General features: G+C 37.8%; 3 protein-coding genes across 6 annotated transcripts in view; 1 reads left to right on the top strand and 2 right to left on the bottom strand.

The window, feature by feature from the left end:
• LOC130169941 (mucin-2-like) overlaps positions 1–657 on the top strand; it is a 38216-nt gene extending 37559 nt beyond the window's left edge. The window contains exon 47 of the mRNA XM_056377006.1: positions 250–657. Within this exon, the coding sequence (XP_056232981.1) occupies positions 250–442 (193 nt within the window). The 3' untranslated portion in view covers positions 443–657. The remainder of the gene's footprint in view (positions 1–249) is intronic.
• Positions 658–1050: 393 nt separating this feature from the next.
• tollip (toll interacting protein) lies at positions 1051–10365 on the bottom strand. Its single transcript, XM_056380539.1, has 6 exons — positions 10189–10365; positions 6270–6419; positions 5081–5263; positions 4788–4940; positions 2868–2952; positions 1051–2772 (listed from the first exon to the last, which is right to left on the bottom strand). The coding sequence occupies exons 1-6, from the start codon at positions 10219–10221 to the stop codon at positions 2549–2551; spliced, it is 828 nt and encodes a 275-aa protein (XP_056236514.1). The 5' UTR covers positions 10222–10365; the 3' UTR covers positions 1051–2548.
• Positions 10366–12126: 1761 nt separating this feature from the next.
• celf1 (cugbp, Elav-like family member 1) overlaps positions 12127–21173 on the bottom strand; it is a 39034-nt gene continuing 29987 nt past the window's right edge. For 3 of the 4 annotated variants that reach the window (XM_056405519.1, XM_056405685.1, XM_056405763.1), the window contains one exon: positions 12127–20945. In XM_056405519.1, the coding sequence (XP_056261494.1) occupies positions 20818–20945 (128 nt within the window). In that variant the 3' untranslated portion in view covers positions 12127–20817. The remainder of the gene's footprint in view (positions 20946–21173) is intronic. The other variant, XM_056405602.1, reaches the window with a different exon arrangement.

Here is a 21173-nt window from a genome sequence, read left to right as displayed (position 1 = left end):
CCATTTTTTTTCTGTTTAATCTGCAAACACACTTAAGAGTTTTCAACAGATTTATGTATAATTGGTTTGTTTGTTTGTTATTGTGTTGTGTTTGCAACAAGCTGCTACAAACAGCCCCTAATGGGATTTGTAATAAACACCATGTTAGAACAAAATCAACTGTATTAATGATCTTAAAATTATAATGCAGAATTGTTTATGTTCAACTTCCTGACTGCTGACTGAGCTGTTGTCTGTGTATTCATGCAGATATTCAGCAGCAGCTAACAAGTTCATGCACCAGTGTGAGTGTTGCCAGGAGACCTCCACCAGTCAGAAGCAGGTGGAGCTGGTCTGCGCCGACGGCTCCAAGGCGCAGCACAGCTACATGGTGGTGAATGCGTGCAGCTGCAGCAAATCAGAGTGTGCGACGTCCAAACCACAACGCCGCAGGAGACGCTGATGAGTCACTGACCGATTGAACCTGGACTGATTTAAGCCTCGTAAACACTATGACTTAACCTTCCAGCTTCTTCTTCTTTGTGTCAGGTTTTATTATTTATAGCCCAACATGTGCTCTTCTTCTTCACTGTCACAACGTGTTACTGTGATGTAAACTTTCTTCATATTAGGATTTCTTGGATGATAATTATTAAAATTATACTTCTGCAACATGAACACTTGACTGAAGTTTCTTATTGATCCCTGTTGAATGATGAATATTAACACAGAACACATAATATAACTCTTTGAAGTACATCTGTGTGGATGGAGGACACAAACTAATGTCTGTCTAACACTGGTGTCTGAGAAGTCGTGCGATGGGACCGTCAGTCAACATGAGGTATGTCGCCTCAGAAAGTCTTTCCATTCCCACAGTTAAATACCTGACACTGGGTTCACACTGTTCCCAAAACTATTTCAGCTAAACACCTGAACTAACATGTTCTCTGGCTTTAAATTCTGAACTTCATGTCTGAAATGTAATAAATTAACATTTCAAAATATGGTAACCAAATCTAAGACCAAAGTGAGTTGAGTTGAAAATAACAGAATCACATGACACAGTAAAATGACTGACATTTTAAGAATCTCTACAGCGATAGTTTTGGAGAACCAGAAGTGAAAAAGTCACAAGGAGACAACAAATCTAAAATGAACCTTTGGCAGAAAGCACATTAACAACAAGATCTTGAAACCTTCAAGTGTCAATAGAAAGCTTTAACTACAACACACACAAAAACTGTGGCTGAAAAACAACACTTAAAGCTTGTGGTGTTACAAGCTGCTGTACAGCACAGACAGACAACTAGAAAGCACATCTGTTTTCTTTATCTTCATGTACAAGTTTCAACATGATGGTGGCACTAAAGTGAAGGTAGGAGTCTGCTTCTGGGGACCATCAACATTCAGGAAACACTTCATAAAAGTCTGGTCACTGTCATATTAGGCCTGACTGCTCAGAGGGGAAAATATTTCTGAAAACAGCCGTAGATATGTAGCTCAATAAAAATGGATTTAATTACTCTGTTCAGGTTCTTCACTTCACCTGGATAGAAATGTTTTGGTCTCAAAAGCTACACAACATCCTGCTGAGTTTCAGAACATCTGGATTGCACACTGCATCTTTACACTTGATTAAAAAAGTGACTACACAGGATTTTTCTTTATAACATCAACTCTTCACATCCTCACTGCACTTTACAAATGAGTTACATCAAAACTGTTCTCACTGTGACAGATGACTTAACAGTTCAGTGTTTATTTTCCTCTAAACCTCAAACCCCTCTGGTCATTTGTTCTCAATTCTCTCATCACCATGTAGATTTCTATATAATTAAATACTTCCATAATAATTTATCAGATTTCAAATGCACTTTACATTTTACAGCTACATATGAAACAGAAGAAGATCACTGCAGGTTACTACACACGACAGGTTCTCCACACACTAGCAACAACAACATAAACAGGATGGACTCTGAACGTGAATCTGCAGCTCAAACTGTGCAAATCAAACCCTGGAATCAGTGGAAGTGGGGGGGGGATACAGTGAGAGATTGTGTTACTGAAACAATTGAGAAACAAAAAATGATTTTTACCCATCAAGTCACACTCCTGCCGATTGAATGTTTTGTTTGAGCCTCTACTTAATAATCCTGATTTAAAGTAAATCTGCTGTTGATCTTAAACAGTGACAGTTAAAACCAAAGGTGGAGACAGTTGTTGCGATGCTCTGAGGATCCAGTGACAGACAGCTGTGTGTTAGCAGAGAAAGGCCAGGCTTCATGTACTGTTAGGCCAAAGTCAATGAAGGGAGAGGATGCTGATCTCTGTTGCTACCAGCTGCTGGAGCTGGAGGGAGCTCAGGTGTGGCTGCAGTCACAACCACACTGTGGGAGGACTCTCTGTGTGTGTGTGTGTGTGTGTGTGTGTGTGTGTGTGTGTGTGTGTGTGTGTGTGTGTGTGTGTGTGTGTGTGTGTGTGTGTGTGTGTGGGAAGGCTGCATGCATACACGTGTGCGTGTGTGTGTGTGTTGGGATGTCCACTGTGAGCTTGTGTTTTGCAGTTAGAGCTCCTCAGCCATTTGCAGCAGAGAATTGATGGCAGCGTCCTTGTTGCCCTGCTGTGCATCCAGCACAGTGCGAACCACTTCCTTGTCCACGTTGGGGAACATTTCCTGCAGAGCCTTCAGGTCCTCCTCGCTGCACACCGGCCCCTGGACCCCAACAGCTGGCATGGTTGCCGGCATTGCCATGGGCACCATGCCCTGGTTGTAGACTGTAGGCACTCCTAACAGCACAGGACACAAACTGCAGAGTCAGTTTTAATGTAGCAGATGAAAGGTTTGTTGTATATGCGTGTGTGTGTGTATGTATGTGTCTAACCTGCAATGGGCACATATCCGACTCCTTGCTGATACACAGAGGGCATTAGGACGACAGGCTGAGTCATCATCCCTGCTGGTAACGACTGGCACAAAGACACAGAGATGAGATTAAGAGCTTCACTCCTTCTACTCAATGAGTTTTACCATTTGATTTCTAACTAACAATCCCTGCAGCCTCTGCACTCTACAACCTGAAGTCTTTGGAGGTAACATCCACCCACCAGCAGAGGGCAGCAAAGGAAAAAGTGTGCAGTGAAGGGGTCATGACCCTCCTACACAGTGTGATTGATTCTGGGCTGTTCCACAGGACAGTTGATAGTTGTGCGAGGGACATGGTGAAATATCATTTTAGGGATGTACCATCTCATACATCTGAATGAGGTTCAATATATCCTGTACAAACAACAATAGTCCAGTTTTCTATCAACCTATTGTGTAACAAATTGATTATCAAAACTTATATCAGCAATAAAATCTGTGTTTTCTTTAGTTGGGTGAGCTGTTAAATTTTAATTCATGTTTATAAATCAGCTTTTAGTTCAACATCAGGTGAACTTCACATGATCCCTGTCCTGGCCGCTCTCCATTAGCTCCCAATTCGCTGTAGAATAGATTTGAAGGTTCTATTGTTTGTTTTTAAAGCCCTAAAAGGGTCTTGGCTCCAAACTATTTTATTCTCATTAGAGTTTGATCTGAGACAAGTTTTTCTTTTTTTCTTTGACATTTTCCAAAGTCAATAAGAAATCATGATGATTAATCATGATCTCATAATCGCCATAATCGAGCAGCCCTATTCAGAACATGTGACAGGTGTGAAAGAGTCTGTGTATGGTGCTCAATCCAATTGAGTAAAGATTTTCAACTTGAAGAATTCGTTCAAGATACGATTAATTAAAAAAATGAATCGTGTGTGTATATATATATACACACACACACATATATTGTAGGCATTTCTACCTTTATTTTATTTTTGACAGCGAAAGGAATGACAGGGGAGAGAGAGGATGACATACAGCAAGGGGCCTGATTCAAACTGGGAGCACTGCATTAAGACATCAGCCATGATAAATGGTATAATAAATGGTATAGACTTAATCAGATGAGATACCAGTGCACCCGACTACAAATAAAATTAACTTGCATCAGCCTGCACCGCAAACTAAAATGGACTGCACTTATATGTTACTTCTCTACCTTAACAAAGTGCTTTACAATTTGCCTCCCAATCATTTCACACAAACACTAACACACTAATGGCAGAGCAGCCATGACAGGTGCTGGCTGGTCAGTTGGAGAGCATTCAGGGTTCAGTGTCTGTTTAAGGACATTTCAACATGTGGACTGGAGGAGCTGGTTGGACGACCTGCTCTGCCTCTGAACCACAGCTGCCTACTGCCACAACAGCAAGTAAACTATCTGCTGGTTAATATTGTACATAACTTTAAATCAATTATGTTTATTAATCTGAAATCTGCAAAGACTGTGATGTGGTCAGGTCTCATGACTTCATAAATGTGTCTTTTCACTTGTGTTTACTCCAGTCTGTGTTTACTGTGGTCAGAAGGTAAGACACAAAACCAGAAATGGAACAAACAAAAGCAGGAAGGCAGCAGAAGATAAACAGTTTTGTTTAACAAAAAGTTTAATCTGACCTCTGATTAACCTCACCACAACCAGCTCTGGTCTCAAACCAGATCCAGAGTGGACTTCCTCATTAACATCTTTAACCCCAGGAGTAACTGTGTACAGTACTGTGCAAAAGTTTTATGCACTAAAATTAAAGTGAGGATTCTTTAAAATAATGCCATGAATAGTTTTTATTTACCAGTGAACGTGCAGTAAACAGAAACAAACCTAAATCTTTATCATATCAAACCCTTTTCAGTCTGTTTGATCAGGTGTGTGTCAGTGTACTCACAGCAAAAGACATGACCAGGTTGATCATGCCCTCCTTGTCATCGCCCTGCCTGCCACTGAGGCTGAACCACTCATCCACCACGCTGCCCTCCCTCAGGCCTTCAGGGATGGTCACATGTGTCCATGCTATCCTGTCGTCCATGGAAAATGCTCTCTAGACGACACGTCAGCAACGACACAGTTAAAAAGACAAGTAACTACACGCTCATCAGATCACTGTACATACACATGTAAAAAGGAAGAAACAAAACTGTACTCAGGGTGCTGTTTTTATCTCCTCCTCCACCTCCTCACCTCATCGAAGATCTCCAGATAGAAGGAGTCCACCCCAGGAGGCACTGTGCACTGAATAACCTTGTTCCACCGTGGGTTCTTGGCTCCGTTGTGAGCGGTCGGCGTCTCGTAGACTGCGTAGCCCAGTCGGATCCTACAGTACGGATCCATCCGTGTCATGCCATAGTTTTTAGCCAGCTTGGCCTGTACAGCAAAACACACAAGGTGACTTCAGTGAGGTGATGCATTCGTGTTGGCCGCTGTCAATTAATCTGTGTATTCTCATGTTTTCAGTGGATGGTGGTACATGGTCACATGTAGACAATAAAAACATTTTAATGGGGATTCTTTTTTTTTTTTTTTTTTTTTTTTTAAAATAGGCTTAAACCATTTCCACTGAAAATTCCTCATTCTGATTGGATGAAAACAGTGGATCAACTTTTATTGACTGGACACATGTCTGAAGATTCTCAGTCATCCAGGTCATGGTTATGCAAGATAGGTGTGTGTTTGCAAGTATAAACATAAATGTACCAGTATTAGACTACCTGTAAGACTGAAAACATTGAGACTCAACTAAAGATCATGGAACTAGTGTTATTCGTGTAACCTCTGTCACCAATAGTTTCTCATTCCATGGCAGAGACTACTGCCATGGAATCACAGTGCACAGAGGTTTAGTAGTATAATCGCTTTGTTAGATGTTTGTTACTGAAAAGGAGTAGAGTAGAGAGTCTTGTAGGGGAAAACATGAGCAGCCCTATCACAGTTACTGCTCAGTATTCAGGTGTATGTGTCTTTCCAAATCATGTCCAGTCAGCTGAGTTTACCACAGGTGGATTCCAGTCAACGTGTAGAAACATGTCAGAGATGATCAAGAGAAATGGGAGGAGCCTGACCTAAATTTCAAGTGTCAAAGCAAAGTGTCTGAATACTTATGTCAATCTGATATTTCAGTTTTTCCTTTTTAATAAATTTGCAAAAATTCCTAAAATTCAGTTTTGCTTTGTCGTTATGGGATATTGACTGTAGATTGATGAGACAAAAAATGGATGAATGCTGGAGACTAGCAGAACATCTAAAAAAAATAAAAAAGTACTGTCATTCATAATATACCTTAAAAGAAGTACAAAAATCATATCATCCATATTGATTCAAATATTCAGATGAGATCCAGTTGGATTTCTAGTAGCAAAACTGAGCTGTTTACCTGGACCACCGTGATGCTGAGCCGCCCCACGGTGCCTATTGAGCCTCCATACTGCAGTTGCCTGGCTGCCTGGGCGTCCAGCTGCACCTGCTGCTGCTGCTGGGTGGGAGTGATCCGCAGGAAGTCCTGGGGAAGCTCCCCAATATACACCTGAACACACACATACACACACACACACAGTACATACAGGGATTCAGACTGACAATATAAAGAGGAAGCACACCTGAGACAGATGAGACAGTAGAACAAAGTTAATACACCTTGATATATCACACTGAAACTGACAGTTTCAACTAAAAGTAAACATTTTGATGGTTTTAAGAAAGAATTTGATAAAAGAATTTGATCAAATGTCTTCAATACCTTAATTGTCGAGATGTATAAACTAGCTGAATGGAGGAATGATGAGTACATTATTTTAATATTATGGTTATTATTCATTTTTTATGTGTATGTTTATGTCTTTGTGTAAGTATACGAAAAAAAATAAAATTAAACATAAAATGGCCATAAATATAAGGACAATTGGCTGTCAAAAACAACACTCACATGAATATCATGTGAGTCTAAAATGATTCATCCTAATGATAAGACCAAGTCCTCAGCATGTGATCAACAGTATGTAGATTGTAAACTGATTTTAGTATCACAGACTTTTACAGAATCACTAGATGCTCTAATAAATCTGTTCACAAGCTCCTCATATGAAACTCAAGACTGTAAACTAATTTGGTCTAGAACAGACTGAATAAACAGGCTAATATTCAGAAACTGTCAGAAACTGTTGGCTAGTGCAAAACATATGTGTATGGTTAAGTGCCATTTGAAGACACTAGTGATCATGTGAAGGCTAACAGGAGCATAAAGACCATACTGCACAGGAAATCCACTCACACAGTCAGTATCAGTGAGGGGGAGGACCAGGACAGGGAGGTGCAGAACTCAGGAACACTCAGATCCAATGAGAGCAGATGATGACTGTACTACCCCGACTGAAGACCAGCACAGATACTTTAACTCAATGTGGACCACCCAAGGCCCCTCAATGAACTGTTCAACAAACAGCTTCAGAAAGCCGCTCCACTCATGTCTCTGAAGTTCAAATTAGGGTCTGCATTCAACAATTTTTGTAAAGCAACAATCCAACATGCACACCCACTTCACACAGTGACTGGCCAGGTGTGTGGAGAGAAGAGAGTCAGCAAGGTTTGAATTTCTCTGTCAAGCTCTCGTTTCATTCATTTCACAACTATTTCTGTCACGTGTGCACAAACAATTCATCACTATGAATGTCAAGGTCCAGAAATGTAAATCAACAGCCCCATATTAAAACAATTATAGCGTCTTGCTCCTCTCTATGACAGCTGCTTTTTACTCCACATCAAATGTGGTTGTCGAAAATGACATGGTCAGATGACACGTCATACAAACTAGTTCTTTTCAGGCGTAGCTCAGCTGTTACATGGCTGCACTGTCAGAACATCTAGCCTGAGTCTTCAGGTCACAAGAGGTCAACAGTTAATTCAAACAACTCAACACATGAAGATCTCTTCTTCTAAAGACAGGACATGTGACAGCTGTGGTAAACACCACATCAGTAAGGACCCTGAACAAGAGACTGAATGAACACCAGAATCCGCTGTCTGTGAACACCAGACCAACACTGTTCACAGAGCAATGGCATGAGGTCAAAGGTCATCGACCAGGAGTTAGTGGAAAGCTGGAGAATAATCGAGCCAACAAAGACCATTTTTGAACAGAGACAGGAGTTACAATCTCCCCCCACATACAATAACCTGTAATCACATGACAGAAGCCAAATCAGTTTACAACTAACTGAGAAAACTCCATCCACTGATGACAACTGTGACATCAACTGAAATGTCATTGTTCCCAAGGAAAAAAATGTCTTGCAGCCAAGTGGAACACAAAACACAGTGACACAGAATTGATCATAAACATAATACATGTGATGTGATCAGAAACTCTAGATTATCTGAGTTAGGATTATTTCATCAAATGAATAAATGTCCGATGTCAGGATATGGTTGGGATATAAAAATGCAAACCTCAGCTCAGAGTAAGGCCTGGAAACAAAGGGTCATAGGCAGATGGTGACAGATAGCTGATGTAAAGTTAGATGCATTTCTTATTATTCTTATTAGCTCTAAGTTGTTGCTTATTTTTTCAGTGGCAATACCACCAAGCACCAAGCACAAATTTATGCAAGGCTGCATGATCATTCTGTACAGAAAAGAAAAAGATTCAGATACTAGCGAAGAGGCTTAAATGTATAAATATAAACATTATTTGGACACATTTTATAGACAGAGTTTTCATTTACTTTTTTTCAAATGTGTTGAAACTGCAGGGAAAAGTACAAAGCGAACATGCAACTTGTATTTAATAGGCAATTCATGATGAAACATATCATTATCTATTTGGCCACTGAATTCAGTCTTCACTTGATTTAAGAGACATCGATGTGGTGGGTTCACACCTGATCTGTGGGTGTCTGTGATGAAGCTTAAGGACACTATAACAAATAAGTTATTTTTTGGGGCTTTTTCTAAAAGTTACATTTTTGGGCTTTTTTATGCCTTTATTTTATTTATTGAGAGAGAAAGGAAAGTTGGGGGGAGGGAGAGGGAATGACAAAGGACCGCAGGACGGACTCGAACTCTGGCCGCTGCGGTTAGGACTAAGCTTTAATGGTACGTGCTCTACCAGGTGTGAGCCCCTCTGTTTACTTTTCGATATATAAAAACAAGGTCCATGTATCTGATTGGCTGATGTTTTTGCCAAATGATAAAATATTGTAGGAAGCAAAAAACTAAGAATGTAATATTCAAAATGTCTTGGTTTACATGATAAGGTATAATATTAAAGTAACAGTCACATGGGAATTTTGGAATATTTCATAGATCTAGATTGGGAATATTTTCTTGGGGTAATGTAGTAGCATTAATCAATGATAACATGACATGTTATCACACAGGGATCACAAATTCAGGTGTATGTTCTGATCTGTATTTGAAATGACAGTAAAAGCAGAAGGGAAAAGACAGTGGTGTGTCTTGTACCTTTTAAGTTACTCACTCATCAAGCCGTTTACTCAGTATGTACCCCTGTACTCTAATCTACTCGGATCTCAAACATGTCCTCAGTCTTGGGTACGTTCAAGCCTCTACCTATGACTGCTTGTGATCGGATCACCTGAGACGGATGTTAATACCAGGTCTCAAAAGGACTTATAATTTAGTCAATAAGTAACACAATGACAGAATGTATGACTATTTTGGTTTTGGGTTTCAAATACTTTCTGTAATAAAACATCTAAAAGCAAAAATCTTATCAGATGAGGGTCGATCGTCTAATTTGTGTCAGTTTAGGGGTCGTTGATGTGAGAAAGTTTGAGAACCACTGCTCTAACTCAATGACTACGGTTTCTTCTAAAGTATTTGGTAATGCTCAATTAAAGTACTCCACCCACCTCTGAAGACTGTCTACCTACTCCTAAACTGACAGGCCGTAAATTTTATTTTTATAACAAGATAACGTGGTGGTTGTTGAATTTACAACCATTACTCTGAATCAGAGCCGTTATCTAATGTCAATAAACCGCTACAGCAGCTTAATCCGAGCACGAGCAGCTGTAACGGTTTATAGATGTTAAATCCGCAGACTACTAGCTAACACCATCAAACATTAGCTCGTTATATTTAAATGTCATTACTGTAAATGTCCTCGCCAACGGAAAGTAGCAATGTCATTGATGTAGGCCGCTGTGTGCAACTCTACGTTGCTGTTTAATGACTGAAGTTAGTTAACTAACAGAGATGTTGTTAAACTACACTCAGCTAGTTCCGCCTTTAGCTGTCTGTCAACAAACCGAACTGACACAAAGCCCGTCACGTACCTGTCCCCGCTGAGTGCTGATGGTGGTCGCCATGTTGTCCCTTCAACGTCTGCGGGGCTGGATTCTCGAGTCTTCTTTAATCACAAATGTACGGCTAGCAAATTAAATAACAACACACAAGTGTTCGGATTAGTGTTGACCCGGAAGTTTCAAGTTTTTTTTTTTTTTTATCTTTATTTTCAGAACAAATGCAAACGGAAGTTCCCTTGGAGAGTTTTTTTTTTTTTTTTTTTGAGGAATAACTAAAAAATAAATAATAAATAATAAACGTAATAAACAATTATATATTTAAGAGAAAAAATGTATATATTATAAATTATAAAAATGTAAAATTATAAAAGGGACAAAATAGAGATCAGTCAGGTATTAAAGTGCACATATTTTTTATATAATATTATTTCATTTAAATAGTACGAAAATAGGCATCAAATATTGGTATTGTTTTTAAGAAACGGCATTTATGTATAAATTATTTTGCTAAAAGTATTAAATTTTCATTTCCAAATTCAATTTTTTTGTTTTCCAATTGAAGACCAAATTTTATATCTTTATATGTTAGAGTTAAAATAATGTGATTATTACATGTTATCCAATACTGGAAAGCTTCCAAAAATGTCCTGGTTAAATTACATTTTTTAAATACATTTAAAAAAATGATGTTCTATGGTCTCATTGTCTGAATTGCAGAAAGTACAGCTATTAAATTCTACATTAAATCTTTTGCGTAAGAGGTCATTACAGATAAATCTCGTTTAATATCTTGAAATAAATTATATTTACCTTCGGTGGGACTGGATAAGAGAGGTAACCGGTTCTTACATTTTTTATCTACAAAACTACATCAGTTTATGTTTAACAAAGGCTCTTGTGTAATAACCACAGAATACATCAACATGCCTTTAATTAAAAGAATCAAATCATGAGGGATTGCTTTAATTACTGTATTATATTGCCTGTTAGTACATATCAGATTATATTTACAGATAAAATTATAATTTGTTATACCCCTCTCCATCCATTCTTTGAATAAAAAAGATTTTCTTTTAATTCATATATTTCTACTATTCCAAACTGGGACCGTGTGTGGGGTAAAGTTGTACTTGAAAATAAGTTTCCAGTATTATATATAATATTCCAATAACTGAATCTTAACGTGAAATATCAAATTTATGAGGAACAGATTTAAATAATCTTATAATAACAATTATAATTGTTATAATTATAGAAATTCAATATATCTGCATATATTGAATTTCTATGCATGAATTATATGTACATATGAAATAAAAATGGAAAAAATATTAATAAAACCTATTAGAAATTGGAACAATTTCATATTTTGACATATAGATCTAGCCCATACAAATAGGTATGTTTGTGTATGTATGCTTATATTGTAGAAATATGTTACATAAATATTAGGATATAAATATAGGTCCAAAAGTCTTAGACCACTTTCCCAGAATGAGAAAATAGACATGTTTAAAATGAACAAGAAAAATATTAATAATGTATATATGTATATTGTTAAATAAACTTGCATATATACATTAAATATATATTGTTAACATATATGGTCATAAAAAATGTTATACTATATAGAAATTCATTATATAGATAGTTTTAATATATGTATATATATATAAATTTTAGTTATGGGGATTTCATGTCATATATCCAGAGGATGTTTGTATGTGATAATATATATATAAATATATATATATATATATATATATATATATATAACCCTTTATTGGTGACATATATGGCAACATCACTCAATATATATTATTATGTATATCATATATCTAAGATCCAGTCCTCTTGTATTTTATTGGCTATAAAACAAAGTATGAGTGTTGTGGATTACTGTATAGTGAAGACACTGACAGTGCCTATCATACAGAAATACAATGCAAACAGAAAACAGCAAATATGAATGTTTCTCAAACGTTTTATTTGGACAGAAACCAAACCAACCAATCAACAGGGGTCACATAGCTGGCTCACAGACATGACAGCTGGATTCACTGCAGCTTCATGTGGCACAGAAAGCAAAGATCCAAACCTTAAAAACAACCCACACAGTGGAGACATAGATCCAACCTAAAGAAAAAAAAACTAACAGGGGGTTAGTTTCAGCAGTGTCTCACATTACAATCGAAACAATGGGAAACTCAAAAAAACTAAAAAACTAAACAAGAACAAAAACAAACTGCATTTACTTCAGTGCAATGGAGCAAAAGGCAACTTCACAGAAATACTTCAAAAGGCTTCATCAGGAGTTTGGTCAGAGGTTTTACCTTAAAACAGTTTCAGTCTCAGTGTGCAGGAACACGCTCGCTGTTGATTATCCAAAAGTGAACACTGTATAATACTGAATCCAACCCTGTTACATGAGAGGAAGACCCACTGAAATGAAGCAGAAGCAGTGGGAGCACAGCGCACAACACAGACTTCACTCACTCACAAAAACCCATCATTCATTTACCTCGCCAACTTGACTCATTTAAGGTGTGAAAAGTAGAACGCCTCTCCTCGTATTAACTATTTATCTTTAATGACTGAATCAAAGGGCCACATCAGTCAAATCTAACTCCTAACTATGTTTATATATAACTAAACTGCACTTTTTAATATAATTCCATAAAATAAACAAACATTTTTGATAAAAAAGATCCTTTAAATTTGGTCATGAAACGATTGTGACCAAATCATGTACCGAGTGGAACATTCACAGTGTTAAAAATACAACTAAAAACTAAAACTAGCCCATATATTGGTTGGACTCGAGTTTGCATCTTAATATTTGCAGTAACAAATACTGGAAGTACTCCTTACAGTGTACAGCTGATATGAAGGAACTGTCCATCTAAAACAGGTACAGATGAAATGTCAGTGTCAGGACATCGTGCAAGTCAAAAGTATCGTGCGTTAGTATGCATTATTTGGAAAGAGGAGTTTTGCAGTAAACAGTGTATCATAGGTCTAATGGTTGTGAGGATAAAGTGCATGAATATAATTTTGATATATAATTAGTGCACTTCTTTTCCTGAATAGTTTTTTTTAGTTTTCATGTTTTTTCTTGCTGCTGGGAGAACAGGAGTAATATATGTCTTGAGAAACAAACGCTCACCAGAGCACAAAAGTTTAGTTTTCCTTTCTCATCTGTAATATTTACCTGTGTGGCCCTTCCAGGCCTCTGTAGTTTTTCCACGTTTCAGGTAACAGGTAAAGTTAATGTATTGAGACATCTGACACGCTTGAGTTATGCGATCAATGACTGGACGTTCTGGCTGCATCTATTGTCGCTGACATGGTTTTAACACTGTGTTGTGAGAGAAACATGGTTTCTCTACATTACTGAACATCAGAACTCACACAGCCGTTAAAACAGATGTGATGGATGAGCTGATGATACACTTTACAATCACTTTACCATGGTGATTGAACACATGATTTAGAGTAAACTGGCAAAAACTGAGGCTGGTACTACTAGTTGCATCAGTCTGCTTGTTTATTATATTTATTCATTTTTATATATTTATTTTGATCATAACACAGACTGCTGACAATTTTTGTATTTAAGAAATGATTAGTAGGAAAACATGGTGATGTTCTTCTAAGTGAGGAACTGGTGAGAGTATATAGTCATTTTATTAATTACTAGAAACACTGTTATGATATATTTGTTTGGAGATTATTCTGCAACATTTTTTTCTTAAAAATAAAACTACATTTCCTAATAAGATTTCTGGGGAGATTTACAGTAGATCTTAGACTGTTATTTGAGTTCAAGTTTAGTTAATAAATATTTATGCAGTATTCATTTCATGACCTTTGGATTATAAGGTTCTGTCTGTGATCTGAGAGAATCTGAGTGGCTCAAAGTTTTCACATTTGAGAAAATCTAAATTCTATCACTTTTTTAAATGTGTTTTTATAAGATCAGATGAATTAAATTTTCCATTTGGAATTAGGACACTTTATGTGCTGCGGAAAGCTACAATTGTATTAAACAATGCTGACAGTTTGTGTTACTTTGTTTTACTGCACTAAATCAAAATATTAGTTCCTGAAATTAATTTCCCAGTTGTGGGATAAATAAAGTTAATCTAATCTAAAGTTTGTTATAATAGATATTTAGGCACAGAACAATTTAGAAGTAAACATGAGAACATTTGTTCACATCATATATTTCACTCACAGATATGGACCAGTAATATAATTCATAAAGTTGTACTAACAGTATAATTTAGAACAATAGAAAGTATGCAAATCCTCTATTCCTCCTCTTCTATTTCTGATATTTTCTCTTGTTCTGTTTGCTACCGTCCCTCTGCTGCTTTCTTTTCTGCCCCAAAAATCAGCTTATACTTGATTTGGGATACTGATTGGTGCTTCACAGGTAAAGTTAAAGATTGATTTCTGCGACAGATCTTTTTGGGTTTTTTTTCAGATTTCAGGGCCATAAATGCACCAAAGTCAAAATAAACCTACACAAAATGTTAATAACTTATACACTGCATGTGAATAGCACCATGTAATTCTATGGTCACAAATTATTACTGGGGATTTTATTCTCCATGTTGAATTGTTTTGTTCCCTATAAACAAATTATTCATTTTTGCTAAGCTGCCCTGAAAAGGAAGGAAATAACTGATTTAAATTGTACCAACTGAACTTGTCTTCCCATTTTCCCCCCAACTTGTACCAAGTTACAAGATTCTGACGAGGAACCCTGCTATGGATTTAGAGTTACATTTCAGTTTCAGTCTCTGTAGGAAACTGTGGGATTTTTCAAATATTCAAGCAGGATGAGAACGTGGGTGAATGATCGATTACACTCGGTACAAGCCACAACGTTGGTCCACTGCTCAGGAAAACAGGCCGACTGCAGCCTACATGAGTGTGGGTCTGTAGGGATTATACTCACAAACAGACAGTATACACACTACTGCTTTAACAGGTCACTTGTGTTGAGTTTCATATTGGTGTGTGAGCACTCTGGGTCCACACAAAACTAATGTAATGTTGCAGCCAGTCGACTCGACATATTAAACCTGCTGTACACAACGCCACCTGCCACACCTACACCTGCTCTTACAAATGAAGCAAGTCCAAGAAAAGGGGAAAATACTGATTGTGCAAAACATTTGGCACCAGTTTATTTGTTTTTAAGTTAACACAAACTAGATCACAGTTTACCAAGAATTTCACTGCGGATATATTAAAAGAAAAAAAAAAAACATAGAGGCTAAATATAACGTGACAAAAGTCTTTCCCCTGTGGATTTTATGTCTAATTTTCCACACAGGAGAGAGAGCAGATTGTGGTGGTGAGTTGACAGGCTGAAATTAGAAACTGATTTTTTTTTTTTTTTTTACACTGACATTAAATGCTTCCTCCTCATAACATCACTCAAAATGTGAACTCTCAAAGATGAACTCACGCACAACATCGTCTGGAGACAGATTAGCTGCTGTCACACACAAAAAAACCACAACAAAACCAGAGGATGGGGGGCACTGGGAGGACTGCTCCACAACACAGGAGATAAAAACAAAGTTAAAGCTCAGACTCAAACTGATTTCGCAAAAAATCTAGTGGTTATGTGAGTCAGTTCTAGAAAAATAGATTCTCTTATTTGCTTGTAATAAGTCTAATGTGACTTTCAAACATATTCAGTGGCAGTCTTTCTAGTGCCCCTGCTGACAACACAGAGGACATACAGGAAACAACAAAACAAAACTTCATCAATGTCAAACACAAGGTCAAAGGTGAAATTGGAAGCATCAGAGAAGCGCAGGAAACACAAGGACTGGACGATGAACTGTGACGCCACATCAACATGCTAGGGCAAACAGGAAGAGATCTAGAAAAAACAAAAAGAAAAACACAACAGGGAGACAAACCTAGGTTAAACAGCAATGGAACACAGACAGGAGAAGAGAAAAGAAACCAAGAATGATTATCTTTGTGTGGGGTTGAATTACAGTCTAAACACTCAACAGTCAACAGTGTCAACAGGGACAGAGTGAGGACGAGTGTTACCACAAACTGAAGGTGGATGACAACAAAGGCAAAACACACACACATAAGACAGCCTAAATAAAATGGCAGCGCAGAGTCAGTGACAACATGCAGGTCACAGAGATCTGGATCAGCAGCTACAGTCTAGCATGAAGAACAGCTTATCACATACAGAGGCTCCAGAGGACCAAAACTAATCTGTCATAATCAGTTATCATTAACTGTTTACTGCATGTAAATGATGCAATTAAAAAAGCTATAAAAGAGTAAAATGTTTCATTCAACATGCGACTTCATCCGTTTTCAAATTGGATTTTCAAAAAAGTATTTTGGGTCCCATACAACAAGTTTTAATTTAACTATTGTGCAAATGACATTAATTTATCTTAGATTTCTGGATGTACTTCATCTATTAATAAAGCACTTAGTCACTAGTTACCATTCATTTTTTTGAAGATACGAAAATATATTAGTAGGCTCTTGAAATCTGTGAATTGTGCAGTCGAATCCCTGTGAGCATCAACTGATTGATTTTTGTCACAGTTACATTTTTGTTGCTTAGTAACACCGTTTTATCACAGATTGATATCGATAGTCTACATTGATTGACTCAAAAAAAATGAAACTTTGACAAAGATTATAGGGGCTACTTGTAAGTTGTCTTTTGATTGGAGATTTCTCTTCAGGCCAGATTGGAGGCTACAGTGAGTCGCTATTGGAAAGTGACGAGATGGGCCCGGGCTAGCTGGTTAGCATGCTAACTTCAGTAGAAGAAAAGACGTGATAAAGACAAGAATTAACATTGGTGTTTGTTTCCACCTCTGGAGACAGCTGTTGGTGAGCAAAGGAATGAAGTTTGATTCTGAACTCACAATGTTTTTTTTCTAGACTGGTAAATAAACAGCTGCTAATGCTAACATTAGCTATGTAGCAATAGCAAAACTTAGAAATAGCTCCTTTAAAGCAGACTTGATGGTCATTCTGTTGGATTAAACCATATGGGCAATTTCTATAGTTTGTGATTTGATTGCTATAAATAAATGAATGAAAACCAAAGTCCGTCTAGAACTGAAGCAAAAATACATCTGAAACTACCCAGCATGCATTTGGAAGTATACATGATTTGTACTTAAGAGATGTTAACTTTCTCTTTCAATTTACACATAGCTGTTCTTATCATATTCCAACTGGCAATTGGTATGTCTCCTGATTTATATCTGAAAGGTTAATTTTACCCACAATCCAAAGCAGAAGTCTGCTGACGTTCTTTATATAGTTAACAAATCCGACACAGACCTGATCCAACAGTGAACTCATCAGTGAGACACACTGTTGCACTGGGTGAGACATTTGTTCATCACTATGAACACACACCCTGTAGTTTATTATGACTAATTCCCACATACACACTGCGCTGCTGCCTAAAACACTCACTACAGCAACAAATGTGGATTAATCCACAGCTGAAAATAGTCCTGAACAAAAACTATTTCCTCCTGTTTGAGTAACATCTGCCAAAATCTATTCACGAAATTACTGAGCCTGTTTTAAACATTTGTGAGGTTTGTATAAGATTTACATCTTCACTAGGAATCAATGGGCTTGGGGCTGAGAACCACAGACAGTAGGGAAGTCACAAAGTATTGAGAGATGGACTGACACACATTGAGGGTTTTGGTCTTTTAACAGATTTTTCTTTTTTTTTTTTACTTTATGTCTCTTTCAGTTCAAGACTTTTAGCCAGTGTTCCACAGTAAAACTTAAACAACGTTTTTTCTGGGCACCTCTCGTGCACAAAACGTTAAGGCAGAAATGTCCCAGTTCAGTGGCTGTATGAGACAAAAGAACTATAGAGACAAAAAGTGGAGGTGAACTGAGGGGATCCTTGTTAACTTATAAAACGTATCATCGAGAAGTTGCCCTTAAATGGCTGATGTGTTAATAGCAGTGGTGCACTTGAAAAAACAAAAGCTGCTATAATGTTTCACTTCATAACAAACACGTATGAGCTTAGTGGTAACTGTATCAGTGTAACACCTGTTTATCTGTAACACTGTGTAACGTGGTAAACTGTGTATCCTGACAGTGGAGTTTATGCTTTGCTTCCATCCTGCAGCATTTTTTCAGTCACCCAGTTCATGACCTCCCCACTATTACTCATCATTAAAGACTTGTTTAATTTTCACTGTGCAAACCATAAAGCTTGTATTTTGTCTTATAGATATATAGAGACAGAATGGAACAGCGGTGTTAAAGCACAACACAGCTGGATCAGCTATGACGACAAAGTCCCTGATACATGATCATGGTTTTTGTGCAATAGTGAGAATGATTTTTGTACAGTATACAACATACCAAGAAACTTCCAGCAACAACATAACATTAAGTAAGTGGGACAACATCACACAAGACACAGTGACTGTCAGCTGCTGTGACATGGGTGACCCAGCAACAGGGAGAGAATCTGTCTGACCGTCCCACTACAGACGACTCAGTCTTTGGACTTGGATCTGGAATCCCTTTTAATACTACGAGAAATACACCCAGGACTTCACCTGGTGCAAAGCTGCTGACAGCACATATAGGATGGCTATTTATTCATACAGAGAGACAGGACCCACAGGCACACGTTAAAATGGACTTATAGAATAAACTATGCTCCCTGTGTTTTTGGAAAATGATTTATTCAGATGGAGGCATGTATGACAGAGAGGGGTTCTGTAGCAGCACTGATGGATCCTACACACACAGTCCATGCCACACTGACACATAGTACACATCACCAAAAAGGAAACAACGCTTAACAGGCAAAGAGAGGACACACACCAGGAGATCAAATGGAGTTGTTGGACTTCACATTTGTCTTTCAAAATAATTTCAATAATTTCAGATAAATAATTTAGGCAATAAATAGTTCCCCAACACACAGGGGAAGTATAAAACCTATATAAAAATAGAAAAGGCATAAGTTTAAATATACATCTCAACAATTGTCTTGCTTCCTAGTTCTATTAAAAAACACGCACACACACACGCACACACACACATACACACGATTTTCTGGTAGTCTAAGCAACTAACGTGTTTGTCTTGAGCAAATTTGACATTTATATGAATTCTCCAATCACAGAAGATATTCAGTGAGAGACATAGTGGTGTAGCCCTCTGTAGATTAGCTAGCCGCTAACTAGCAGGACAGTAGCTGAGGGTTGTGATAAATTTTTACAAATCACCTGGATTCAAAGTCGAAACTAACTAAAACCATAAAATGTGTATTTCAGTGAGGCATTAAATCTCCGTTAGACAGACTCTAAAATCAAATCTATGATGTCTGGGCTTTTTTATGCCAAACTTCACTGCGTTGCTAGTTACAACTGGCATTTAGGCTTCACAGCCACATCCGGCTGACCTTTAAACTGTCGCTCAGAGTGCAGCAGCACAGGAGGAGCACCACCAAAACATGCTGTATTCAGTTTAGTCTATACTTACATGCAATTTTAACAGTATTAGAAATTTGTTTTACTAACCTCCAGATAAAAAAATACAATAAATGCAATGAGGAAACTGCTTAACAGACAAAAATCAGTTCCAGCCGATGTTTATGTACAACCCAACCAATGTGCAGATGTGTATCCATCCATTTAATGATGACCAGTTGGATATAAACAAGCATTAATGTGTCATTGTGTTTAGGTGTAACTCACAAACAGGTGGGGGTCCTGTCAGACCACAGAGCTCAGAGGACACCAGGTTCTATCAGCGGGAGGGTTTTGGGAATTTGTGGGTTGGAGGTTAAATCTGACTTCAGTGACTTTAGCTCAGAGTTGAAACAGCAGAGAACAGGAACGAGCAGTCACTGATTAACACTGTGCCCTCACAACACTAACACTTACAAACACAGCCACGCACACACTCAGTATGAGGACAGTTATGTCAATATAGTTGCATGTTTTGGTGGAGCTCCTCCTTAAAACAATCTGAGCTTCTGAACGTTACTTTAACAACTAATTTTGGTGTATCTGACATACACGGTTTCCATTTCAAGAGATAATACAGATAACTGATACAAAAGTCGGGGAAACCACACATTTGGTTTGTGAAAATGTAAAAAGAAAAGTGACGATTTCTGTTTTCTAATCAAATGCAGCTGTCTTTTGCAGCTGCTTCCTGCTGCCAGGAGCTTTAGCTGAGTCTGGGCGGTGGCGGGGAACAGGAAGTAAAAACTAATGGATTTGGCACCTGACTGTCAAAGTGCAACATATCCTAACAATTAACTCATATGTTTATTATGTACCACAGCAAACTGATAACATTTCAACTTAAATTAAAATACACCTGTTTGTCTTATTTGTTAAAATGAAAACAAAGTGCATAAACCACAACAGAACACAGGAAGAATCCAGTCTAGCCCAAAAACTCTTGCATGTAGCTTCATGTGTCTCTTTGCCTGGACATGTTACAGTGACCAGGAGAGGCAGCGCAGCAGACATCACCCTGTAATGCACAGACAAGTTTCTGTGGACCAGTCTTGGTTATTCATACTCCACTTACCATAACACCACCCTGCCTAGCTAAGTCTGCAGTGCCTCAGCACCTTCAGTAGGGCTTGCTGTCATTCTTTGAGCGCTTCAGCTGCACCTTCAACCTCTTCATACCGATCTGGAAACCATTCATTGACTGGATGGCTGCTTGTGATGACACGGGGTTGTCATAGCTCACAAAGCCTGAGGGGGAGAAATACAAACATTCACAATATTTTGAGATGGATTCAAATAGTCCCTCAGGGAAGATTATTGCAAATGAAACAAATCTTTATCCACCAGAGTTTGAACTATGAAAATGGTCAAAGCAAAAAAAGGTTAAAGTAACCAAACGCCACTAGCTCTCACATTTAAGGACAGATTCACATTTTTTCTGCCTGTCTTCAAACAATCAGTCAGGTGTCTATATGT

The sequence above is a fragment of the Seriola aureovittata genome, chromosome 1 (genome assembly GCF_021018895.1).
Source record: "Seriola aureovittata isolate HTS-2021-v1 ecotype China chromosome 1, ASM2101889v1, whole genome shotgun sequence".
In the NCBI taxonomy this organism is placed as follows: domain Eukaryota; kingdom Metazoa; phylum Chordata; class Actinopteri; order Carangiformes; family Carangidae; genus Seriola; species Seriola aureovittata.
Note: the sequence above shows the minus strand (reverse complement) of the source record. Positions and strands in the feature narration are given on the sequence as shown.

What these genes read in the sequence shown, in the direction of transcription:
- tollip (XM_056380539.1), bottom strand. Translation starts at nt 10,221, where the DNA reads ATGGCGACCACCATCAGCACTCAGCGGGGACAG. An exon ending in ATCTGGAGATCTTCGATGAG is followed by an intron (nt 4,941 to 5,080) that starts GTGAGGAGGTGG and finishes CGTGTCGTCTAG; the next exon opens with AGAGCATTTTCCATGGACGA. An exon ending in CGGATATGTGCCCATTGCAG is followed by an intron (nt 2,773 to 2,867) that starts GTTAGACACATA and finishes CTGTGCTGTTAG; the next exon opens with GAGTGCCTACAGTCTACAAC.